The sequence below is a fragment of the Martes martes genome, assembly GCF_963455335.1.
Source record: "Martes martes genome assembly, chromosome: 2".
In the NCBI taxonomy this organism is placed as follows: Eukaryota; Metazoa; Chordata; class Mammalia; order Carnivora; family Mustelidae; genus Martes; species Martes martes.
This window is the reverse complement of record NC_137889.1, coordinates 34,885,757-34,898,084: the sequence shown is the minus strand read 5'-3', so window position 1 is coordinate 34,898,084 and position 12,328 is coordinate 34,885,757. Positions and strand designations below refer to the sequence as shown.

Genomic DNA, 12,328 nt, shown 5'->3' with positions numbered 1-12,328 from the left:
AAACAAAAGCTGAAAGAATTTGCAAACACCAAACCAGCTCTGCAGGAAATATTGAAAGGGGTCCTCTAAGCAAAGAGAGCCTAAAAGTAGTAGATCAGAAAGAAACAGAGACAATATACAGTAACAGTCACCTTACAGGCAATACAATGGCACTAAATTCATATCTCTCAATAGTTACCCTGAATGTTAATGGGCTCAATGCCCCAATCAAAAGACACAGGGTATCAGAATGGATAAAAAAACAAAACCCATCAATATGCTGCCTACAAGAAACTCATTTTAGACCCGAAGACACCTCCAGATTTCAAGCGAGGGGGTGGAAAACAATGTACCATGCTAATGGACATCAGAAGAAAGCTGGGGTGGCAATCCTTGTATCGGATCAATTAGATTTTAAGCCAAAGACTATAATAAGAGATGAGGAAGGACATTATATCATACTCAAAGGGTCTGTCCAACAAGAAGACCTAACAATCTTAAATATCTATGCCCCTAACGTGGGAGCAGCCAACTATATAAACCAATTAAAAACATAATCAAAGAAATACATCGACAGTAATACAATAATAGCAGGGGACTTTAACACTCCCCTCACTGAAATGGACAGATCATCTAAGCAAAAGATCAATAAGGAAATAAAGGCCTTAAATGACACACTGGACCAGATGGACATCACAGATCTATTCAGAACATTCCATCCCATAGCAACAGAATATACATTCTTCTCTAGTGCACATGGAACATTCTCCAGAATAGACCACATCCTGGGTCATAAATCAGGTCTCAATCGGTACCAAAAGACTGAGATCATTCCCTGCATATTTTCAGACCACAATGCTCTGAAGCTAGAACTCAATCACAAGAGGAAATTTGGAAAGAACGCAAATACATGGAAACTAAACAGCATCCTTCTAAAAAATGAATGGGTCAACCAGGAAATTAAAGAAGAATAGAAAAAATTCATGGAAACAAATGATAATGAAAACACAACGGTTCAAAATCTGTGGGACACAAGAAAGGCAGTCCTGAGAGGAAAATATATAGCGGTGCAAGCCTTTCTCAAGAAACAAGAAAGGTCTCAAATACACAACCTAACCCTACACCTAAAGGAGCTGGAGAGAGAACAACAAAGAAAGCCTAAACCCAGCAGACGAAGAGAAATCATAAAGATCAGAGCAGAAATCAATGAAATAGAAACTAAAAAAACAATAGAACAAATCAACAAAACTAGGAGCTGGTTCTTTGAAAGAATTAACAAGATTGACAAACCCCTGGCCAGATTTATCAAAAAGAAAAGAGAAAGGAGCCAAAAAAATAAAATCACAAATGAAAGAGGAAAGATCACAACCCACATCAAAGAAATACAAACAATTATAAGGACATATTATGAGCAACTACACACCAGCAAATTTGAAAATCTGGAAGAAATGGATACATTCCTAGAGATGTATAAACTACCAAAACTGAACCAGGAAGAGATAGAAAACCTGAACAGACCCATAACCAGTAAGGAGATTGAAGCACTCATCAAAAATCTCCAAACAAACAAGAGCCCAGGGCCAGAGGGCTTCCCAGGGGAATTCTACCAAACATTTAAAGAAGAATTAATTCCTATTCTCCTGAAACTGTTCCAAAAAATAGAAATGGAAGGAAAACTTCCAAACTCATTTTATGAGGCCAGTATTACCTTGATCCCAAAACCAAACAAAGGCCCCATCAAAAAGGAGAATTACAGACCAATATCCCTGATGAACATGGATGCAAAAATTCTCACCAAAATACTGCCAATAGGATCCAACACTACATTAAAAGGATTATTCACCACAACCAAGTGGAATTTATTCCTGGGCTGCAAGGTTGGTTGAACAGCTACAAATCAATCAATGTGATACAATACATTAATAAAAGAAAGAACAAGAACCATATGATACTCTCAATAGATGCTGAAAAAACATTTGACAAAGTACAGCATACCTTCTTGATCAAAACTCTTCACAGTGTAGGGACAGAGTGTACATACCTCAATATCATCAAAGCCATCTATGAAAAACCCACAGTGAATATTATTCGAATGGGGAAAACTTGAGAGCTTTTCCCTTAAGGTCAAGAACATGGCAGGGCTGTCCATTATCACCACTGCTATTCAACATAGTACTAGAGATCCTAGCCTCAGCAATGAGACAACAAAAAGAAATAAAAGCATCCAAATTGGCAAAGAAGAAGTCAAACTATCACTCTTTGCAGATATATAATATTTTATGCAGAAAACCCAAAAGACTCCACTCCAAAACTGCCAAAACTCCTACAGGAATTCAGTAAAGTGTCAGGATATAAAATCAATGCACAGAAATCAGTTGCATTTCTATACATCAGCAAGACAAAGAAAGAGAAATTAAGGAGTTGATCCATTTACAATTGCACCCAAAACCATAAGATACGGAAGAGTAAACCTAACCAAAGAGGCAAAGGATCTGTACTAAGAAAACTATAGAGTACTCATGAAAGAAACTGAGGAAGACACAAAGAAATGGAAAAACATTCCATGCTCATAAATTGGAAGAAAAAATATTGTAAAAATGTCTATGCTGCCTAGAGAAATCTATACATTTAATGCAATCCATATCAAAAGACCATCAACTTTTTTCAAAGAAATGGAACAAATGATCCTAAAATTTATATAGAACCAGAAAAGACCCCAAATAGCCAGAGAGATGTTGAAAAAGAAAACTAAAGTTGGCAGCATCACAATTCCAGACTTCAAGCTCTATTACAAGGCTGTCATCATCAAGACAGTATGGTACTGGCACAAAAACAGACACATAGATCAATGGAACAGAATAGAGGGCCCAGAAATGGACCCTCAACTCTATGGTCAACTAATCTTTGACAAAGTGGGAAAGAACCTCCAATGGGAAAAAGAGAGTCTCTTCAACAAATGGAGTTGGAAAAATTGGACAGCCACATGCAGAAAAATGAAACTGGACCATTTCCTTACACCACACACAAAAATAGACTCAAAATGGATGAAGGACCTCAATGTGAGACAGGAATCCATCAAAATCCTTGAGGAGAACACAGGCAGCAACCTCTTCAACCTCAGCTGCAGCAACTTCTTCCTAGAAATATCACCAAAGGCAAGGGAAGCAAGGGCAAAAATGAACTATTGGGACTTCATCAAGATCAAAAGGTTTTGCACAGAAGAGGAAACAGTCAACAAAACCAAGAGACTACCCACAGAATAGGAGAAGATATTTGCAAATGACAGATCAGATAAAGGGCTAGTATCCAAAATCTATAAATAACTTATCAAACTCAACACCAAAGAACAAATAATCCAATCAAGAAATGGGCAGAAGACACGAACAGACATTTCTGCAAAGAAGACATCCAGATGGCCAACAGACATATGAAAAAGTGCTCCACATCACTCGGCATCAGGGAAATACAAATCAAAAGCACAGTGAGATACCACCTCATACCAGTCAGAATGGCTAAAATTAACAAGTCAGGAAATGACAGATGTTGGCGAGGATGCGGAGAAAGGGGAACACTCCTACACTGTTGGTAGGAATGCAAGCTGGTGTAGCCACTCTGGAAAACAGTATGGAGGTTCCTCAAAAAACTGAAAATAGAGCTACCCTACAACCCAGCAACTGCACTATTGGGTATTTACCCTAAAGATACAAATGTAGTATTCCAAAGGAGAATGTGCACCCCAATGTCCATCAACAGATGAATGGAAAAAGAAGATGTGAGATACACACACACACACACACACACACACACACACACACTATGGAATACTATGCAGCCATCAAAAAACCCAAACTCTTGCCATTTGCAACAACATGGATGGAACTATAGGGTATTATGCTAAGCAAAATAAGTCAATCAGAGAAAGACAATTATCATATGATCTCACTGATACGAGGAATTTGAGAAAAAGGACAGAAGATCATAGGGAAGAGAGGGAAAAATCAAAGAAGATGAAACCAGAGAGGAGACAAACCATAAGAGACTTAATCTCAGGAAACAAACTGAGGGTTGCTGGGGGGTGGGGAGGGAGGGTAGGGGTGGCTGGATGATGGACACTTGGGAGGGTATGTGCTATGGTGAGTGCTGTGAATTGTGTAATAAGACTGATGAATCACAGACCTGTACCCCTGAAACAAATAATACACTATGTATTAATAACAAAAAAAAAGAAAAAAAAACAATCCCATTTACAATTACACAAAAAATAATAAAATATTTAGGAATAAACTTAACTAAGGAGATGAAAGACTTGTACTCTCAAAACTATAACACACTGATGGAAAAAAACTGAAGATAACACACACTACTGAAACAATGTTCCATGCACACAGACTGGGAGAATTAATATTGTTAAAATGTCTACTATCCAAAGCAATCTACAGATTTAATGCAATACCATCACTTTTCATAGAACTAGAGCAAATAATCCTGAAATTTGTATGGAACCACAGAAGACTCTGAATAACCAAAGCAATCTTGAAAAGTAAAGCTGCAGGCATCACAACCCCAGATTTCAAATTATACTACAAACCTATAGTAATCAAAACAGCATGGTACTGACACAAATACAGACACATAGATCAACAGAACAGAATAGAGAGCCTAGAAATAGGCCCACAACTACAGGGTCAATTCATCTTTGACAAAGCAGGAAAGAATATGCAATGCAAAAAAGACAGTCTCTTCAACATGTGGGAAAAACTGGACAGCCACATGCAACAGAATGCGACTGGACCCCTATGTTATACCATACACAAAAATAGACTCAAAATGCATAAAAGCCCAAAATATGAAACCCAAAAACATAAAATTTCTAGAAGAAAACATAGGCACTAATTTTTCACATCAACTATAGAAACATTTTTCTAGATATGTCTCTTCTGGCAAAGGAAACAAAAGCAAAATTGAACTACTGGGACTGTAACAAAATAAAAAGCTTACCCACCAAAGAAAACAATCAAAAAAACTAAAAGATGACTCATCAAATGGGAGGAAATATTTGCAAATGGTATATCTGATAAGAGGTTAATATCCAAAATGTATAAAGAACTTACACAACTTAACATCAAAAAGACCCTCAAATAATCCAATTTAAAAATGGGCACTAGACATGAAAAGACATTTCTCCAAAGAAGACATACAGATGGACAACAGTTATATGAAAATATGCTCAACATCACTTCTAATCAAGAAAATGCAAATCAAAGCTATAATGAGATATCACCTCAGACCAGTCAGAATGCCTAAAATAAAAACACAAGAAACAACAAGTGTTGGCAAGTAGGTAGAAAAAAGAAACCTAGTGCACTTTTGGTGGGAATGCAAACTTGTACAGCCACTATGGAAAAGAGTATGGAGGTTCCTCAAAAAATTAAGAAAAGAATGACCATATGATCCAGTAATTCCGCTATTAGGTATTTGCCTGAAGAATATAAAAACACTAATTTGAAAAGATATATATACCCTTATGTTTATTGCCACATTATTTGTAATATCCAAGATGTGGAAGGAACCCAAATGTCCATAGATAGATGAATGGATAAAGACGATGTAGTACATCTACACAATAGAATATTACTCAACCATAAAAAAAGAATGATATCTTGCCATTTGCAACAATATGAGTGTATCTGGAAGGTATGATGCTAAGTGAAATATGTCAGTCAAAGAAAGAGAAATACCATATGATTTCATTCATAGTGGAATTAAAGGAACAAAACAAAGAAAAAAAGACAAACAAAAAGCAGACCCTTAAATATAGAGAAGAAACCAGTGATTTCCAGAGGGAAGATAGATGTGAGGATAGGTGAAACAGGGAGGGGGTTAAGAGTACACTTATGATGATGAGCAATGAGAATCACCATATTGTACACTTGAAACTAATATAACACTGTTAATTATACCAGAAATAAATAAACAAACAGAATGAAAACATGAATTCAAAAAGATATATGTACTGCAGCACTATTTACAGTAGTTGGGATATGGAAACAATCTAAGTGTCCACTGATAAATGAATAGATAAAGAAAAAGTGGTACACACACACACACACACACACTAGAATATCACACAACAGTAAACAAGGATGAAATCTTGTCATTTGTAATAACATGCATGGATCCTGAAAGCGTTATGCTAAGTGAAATAAGTCAGACTGAGAAAGACATATGATTTTACTCATATGAGGAATCTAAAAAAACAAAACAAGTTAATAAACAAACAAAAAGCAGATCTGGACCTGTAAATATAAAGAACAAATGGATGGTTGCCAGAGGGAAAGGGGTTTAAGGGATGAGCAAAATGCCTGAAGGGGAGTGGAAGATACAGGCTTTCATTTATATGGAATAAGTCATGAAAATAAAAGGTACAGCAAGGAAATATGGTCAATGATATTATAATAGTGTCATATAGTGACAGATGGTAGTTATACTTGTGGTGAGCACAGCATAATGTATAGAGATGTTGAATCACTATGTTGTATACCTGAAACTAATGTAACATTATGTGTCAACTGTATTTGAAATTTTTAAAAAATTTTAAAGAGATTCTCCTTAACCACTTTGGAGAAAATTATTCTCTTCAGTCCATCATCTAGATATTCCTCACGTAAGACCCTAAGTCTTCTACTTCATTTTTTTAAGATATTATTTATTTACTTGAGCAAGACGGAGAGAGAGAGGGAGAGAAAGAGAAGACCCAGAGGGAGACAGAGAAGCAGACTCCTTGCTGAGCAAGGAGCACGACACAGGACTCAATCCCAGGAGCCTGGGATCATGACCTGAACCAAAGGCAGATGCTTAACAACTGAGCCACCCAGATGCTCATTTTTATTTATTTGAACATTTAAAACTTTCACCATAAAGCAATGACAAATGTTAGATAAAACACAACATTTTGATCTATATATTTACTTTTACTATCAAAACTTTAAATTCCATATCAGTAGTAATATTGCATACTTATATTCATTCTATAATGGGGTTGTTATATTTAATTGCTATTAATAGAAATAAAAATTTCAGATAATATTAATGTGAAAAATATCTCTTACATTTTCTGCTTCTGAATTATAACTTGTATTTGCTTGGATTTTCTCTGGAACTACAATTTGTAGAAATGAATTCTGAGAACCTGAAGAAAGGAAAAAGAGAGTTAATAATTGTGTCTTATACATGACTAAATATTTGTTCAGGTTCTTTTTGTAGAATTCATTTGTGCACATATGAGTAACCACTATGCACTCCCAAAAAATCTTGAAAACAATTCAAAAACAGACAAGATAGTTATGAAAGACCAAAAAAGGACAGAGGGTGGAGACAGGGGCATTTTAAAATTACACAAAATTTGTTACTCCTGAGGAAAACAGAACAAACAGATCAAAAAACAGTCAAAGATAAACTTCAAGAAAACTTTGCTGAAATAAAAGATTAGAAACCATAGACTGGAAAGTACCCTGAATTCAGGAATAATGATAACAATTAAAACAGACATAGTCTACTAAAGTTATTGGGTGTCTAAGAGAAAGAAAGAATCCTATAGGCCTGTGAGCAAACAGAAAGAAAAAGAAAATCATACTGAGCATTAGGGAGAAAAGCAGACTAGACTGATAATTTTTACATTATTCAACATTATAAATGAAGAACAATGTATTTTTTTAAGTTTTTGTTTAAATTCCAGTTGGTTACAATACATGTTAATATTAGTTTCAGATGTACAATATAGTGATTTAACATTTCCATACAACACCCAATGCTCATCACAAGTTCACTCCTTAATTCCCATCACCTATTTAACCCATGCCCCCACCCACCTCCCTCTGGTAACCATTAGTTTTTTCTCTGTAATTAAGGATCCGTTTCTTGGTTTGCCTCTCCCCCCACCCTTGTTCATTTGTTTTGTTTCTTAAATTCCACATATGAGTGAAATCATATGGTATTCGTCTTTCCTTGTCTTATTTCAGTTAGCATGCTACTCTGTAGCTCCATCTACGTCATTGCTAATGGCAAGATTTTGTTCTCTTTTTTTATGACTGAGTAACATTTCATTGTCCATATGCCACTTCTTTTTTTTTTTTTTTTTTCTTCTCAGATGCTCGGTTAGGGTTAGGGTTTATGGCCAATGTCAGGTTTAGGGTCAGGGGTGAGGGTATATGTGCCTGGTATCCTGCTGTTTAGAGAACTCTCCAGAGAGTTCAATTTAGGGTTAGGTTTAAGGGTTGGGGGTTAGGGTTAGGGTGATGGTTAGGGTTTAGGTTTAGGAGTTAGGGTTTGGGGGTTAAGGGGTTGGGATTTGGGGCTAAGGTTGGGGTTAGGGTTAGGAAGTTTTGGTGTTACAGGGTTTATATTAATTAAAGAAGATGTTACTTGAATGATGGTTTATACACAATGTAGTTTCAGTGAGTGAAACCCAAGGCTCTTCCCTTATGCTTCTACACATCCATTTACAAACACAGGGCTCTTCTTATATGCTATCATATGTTTATAAACACTTTTACTATAATGAAAGAAAGTTTTACATGAAATGCACATTATATTTCACGTAGTTATTTCAGTTAAGAATAGGTCTACTCCCACATGTTTTTACACATACATTTAAAAACACATATATATCATTGAAAAAGATGTTACTTGAACAATTGTTTATATATAGTATAGTTTCAATGAGAAGCATATGGCTATTCCCATATTGTTCTATGCATATCAGTGAAAGAAGATGATACCCGGAAGACTGATTGTATATACTGTGGTTTCAGAGTTTTAAGCATAGGGCTATTCCCATACACTCTTACACATTTGAAGAACAAGTTCTTTTGAAAATCTTTAAGAAAGTAAAGTGTGAAAAACCTCGAACTTCATACCCAGCAATACTTTCATTCAAACATAGAGGGAAACATGTATTCACAAGCAAAAACATAAAGGAAATAGCTCAAAGTCCCTGTCACAAAAGGCAGAGAAATTCTTTCAATGAAGATATCACTATACTTAAAGTAACAGGTTAGCAGCAGGTATTAAATAAACTTAAATATAGAATAAGGCTAAAACAACCTTGAGAATTATAGTTATTTAATAGATTGCAAGTGATATAAATACAGTAACATATACAATAATGTCAGGCAGTATAGAAGAAGAGGAAAACTGTATGTGCATATTGATTTCCTTAAATTTACTGCATTGTGGCCCAAAAAGAACTGTGACTAAAGCTGAAAATCAAGCGGTAGAAGTAGAAACATACTGTTCAATGACATAACAGTATAGGAGAACTAAGACTTAAAATAACCACAGTCATATAATAAAGGGGAGAGCAGGAAGTGGGTAGCAATAAGATACTAAACTTTCGGGGCGCCTGGGTGGCTCAGTGGGTTAAAGCCTCTGCCTTCGGCTCGGGTCATGATCCCAGGGTCCTGGGATCGAGCCCCGCATCGGGCTCTCTGCTCAGCAGGGAGCCTGCTTCCCCCTCTCTCTCTGCCTGCCTCTCTGCCTACTTGTGACCTCTGTCTGTCAAATAAATAAATAAAATCTTTAAAAAAAAAATATATACTAAACTTTCTAATTACAGTGAGGAATCACTATTACTGCCTAAATAAAAAATTTAATCCTTTATGTAAGCACTACAAGTATTCCAAATTAAGAGAACATACACAAAGGCACCCAGAAAATAAACAAAAAATCAAATTTTTCCAGTGAAAAGACTTTACCAAAAACATGATATCAAAAAAGTATGATATAATTAAGAAGTTCTAAGATCAAATATCTCACTCTTATCAATAAATGTAAGCAGGATGAAATAACCAACTGAAAGAAAAATCTTCAGACTGGATCTGCAAAATCAAAACCCAATTACTCAGACCTTGTATGGAATATTAAACACTTGCTCTAAGCTAATACTTTATTAGAGGACCTAAAATATAGCTGTGATTCACATCAGGCAAAGTTGTATGCTTACAAGAAGAATGGTGATACAGGAAATTTAGGATCAAATCTGATTTTACTCATGGGTCTACACATGCATCCTATCATAATTTGCCCAATTATGGAACAGTATGTGGAAACAGATATAATCAATATCTTATGGAATCCCAATTTGTCTCCCTGACCCATAGAAAGAGTATTATTATGGTAGAGAGGGCCAAATGAAAATCTCTGAATATCATATACACCATCACCAAAACATTATAAACCAAATATTTCTAAATCCAGAAGGTAGTCCAAACCTGAAAAGAACTGAAGTATACAAGAGCAGTGATTCCTATTATTTTCCTATTTTGTTTGATTTGTGCAGATGATAAGCAATAAGGACATTGAGTTGTCTTAAGTTTAGCCAGGTGATGACTGCAATAGCAAGTATTGTTCCAAATATAGTCTCTTTACTGAAGCAAAGCAATACAGGCATTGGCACCGCATGTAATCCCTGGTAGAAAAAGGTGTTTTCTCTAACCCAATAAGCAGAGAATTCCAGGAGAAAGTTTGTATTCTCACTTGACAGTGAGAGCAATGTACCATCCATACTGCCTCAGGTATTTATCATTTTTAGTTTTACTTCTTCCTAGACCCTAACATCTCACTGTCTGTGGTAAGGGGGATAATAATTCCTCTCAAAGATGTCCATACTCTTCAATCACCAGAACCTGTGAATATATTAGGTTATATAGCAAAGTATATTTAGGTTTGCAAATAAGCTGACCTTAAAATAGGGAATTTGTCCTGGGTTATCCATGTAGTCTTAATTTAATCACAAGTGTCTTTAAAAGAAGATATGGTCCATATATACAATGGAGTATTATGCCTCCATCAGAAAGGATGAACACCTTTTTTGTATCAACATGAACAGGACTGTAGGAGATTATGCTGAGTGAAATAAGTCAAGCAGAGAAAGTCAAGTATTATATGGTTTCACTTACTTCTGAAGCATAAGGAATAACACAGAGGACATTGGGAGTTGGAGAAAAGTGAGTTGGGGGAAATTGGAGCAGGAGACAAACCATGAGAGACTGTGGACTCTGAGAAACAAACTGAGGGTTTGGGAGGAGTGGTGGGTGGGGGTATAGCTGAGCCCAGCGGTAGGTATTAAGGAGGGCACTTATTGCACAGAGCACTGGGTGTGGTGCCTAAACAATGAATCTTGGAACACTGAAAAAAAAATTAAATTTTTAAAAATTAAATAAATAAATAATGGGATTACATCAAATTAAAAAAACTTGTACAGTATAGGAAATCATCAACAAAATGAGAAGGCAAGCTATTGAATAGGAATAGATATTTGCAAGTCACACATCTGATAAGGGGTTAATATCCAAAATATATAAAGAACTTAGACAATTTGATATCTAAAAACACCCCAAATGAACAACTCAATTAAGAAACGGACAGAGGACTTAAATACACATTACTCCAAAGAAAACATACAGATGGCCAACAGACCCATGAAAGATCATTAACATCATTAATCATTAGGGAAATGCAAATCAAAACTACAGTGAGATATCACTTCACACCTATCAGACTGATTATTAAAAAGACAAAAAAACAGTGTTGACAAGGATGTGGAGAAGAGGAAACCCTCGTACACTGTTGGTAGGAATGTAAATTAGTGTAGCTACTATGGAGAACAGTATGGAGGTCCTCAAAAAATGAAAAATAGAGCTACCAGATGATGCAGTGATTCCATTTCTGGGTATTTCACCAAAGAAAACACAAACACCAATTCAAAAAGATATATATGCACCCTTATGTTCACTGCAGCGTAATTTACAATAGGTAAGATATGAAAGCAACCAAAGTACTCATCAATGGTTGAATGGATAAAGAAATGTGGTATATATATATATATATATACACACACACAAACATACATAATGGAACATTACTCAGCAATAAAAAAGCAAATCTTGCTATTGTAACAACATAGATGGACCTAAAGGGTATTATGCTAAGTGAAATATGTCAGATGGAGAAAGAGAAATACCATATGATTTCACTTGTTTGTGGACTCTAAAACAAAACAAAAGAACAAACAAAACAAAACAGCAACAGACTCCTAGATAGAGGTAACAAACTCTTCATTAACAGAGGGGGGCGGGATGGAATGGCTGGGAGGAAACAGATGAAGGATTTTTTTTTTAAGATTTTATTTATTTATTTGACAGACAGAGATCACAAGTAGGCAGAGAGGCAGGCAGAGAGAGGTGGGGGGCGGGTTGGGGGAGAGGAAGCAGGCTCCCTGCTGAGCAGAGAGCCTGATGTGGGGCCCAATCCCAATCCCAATCTCATGACCTGAGCCGAAGGCAGAGGCTTA

The 12,328-nt window shown here is 35.9% G+C and overlaps 1 protein-coding gene across 1 annotated transcript in view; it reads right to left on the bottom strand.

Moving 5' to 3' along the window:
• The window catches only part of ADAM32 (ADAM metallopeptidase domain 32), a gene marked incomplete at both ends in the record, with an annotated part of 188,452 nt that overhangs the window by 167,197 nt on the left and 8,927 nt on the right, over window positions 1-12,328 (bottom strand). Inside the window, one exon of the mRNA XM_080796289.1 lies at window positions 7,089-7,168. Within this exon, the coding sequence (XP_080652415.1) occupies window positions 7,089-7,168 (80 nt within the window). The remainder of the gene's footprint in view (window positions 1-7,088; window positions 7,169-12,328) is intronic.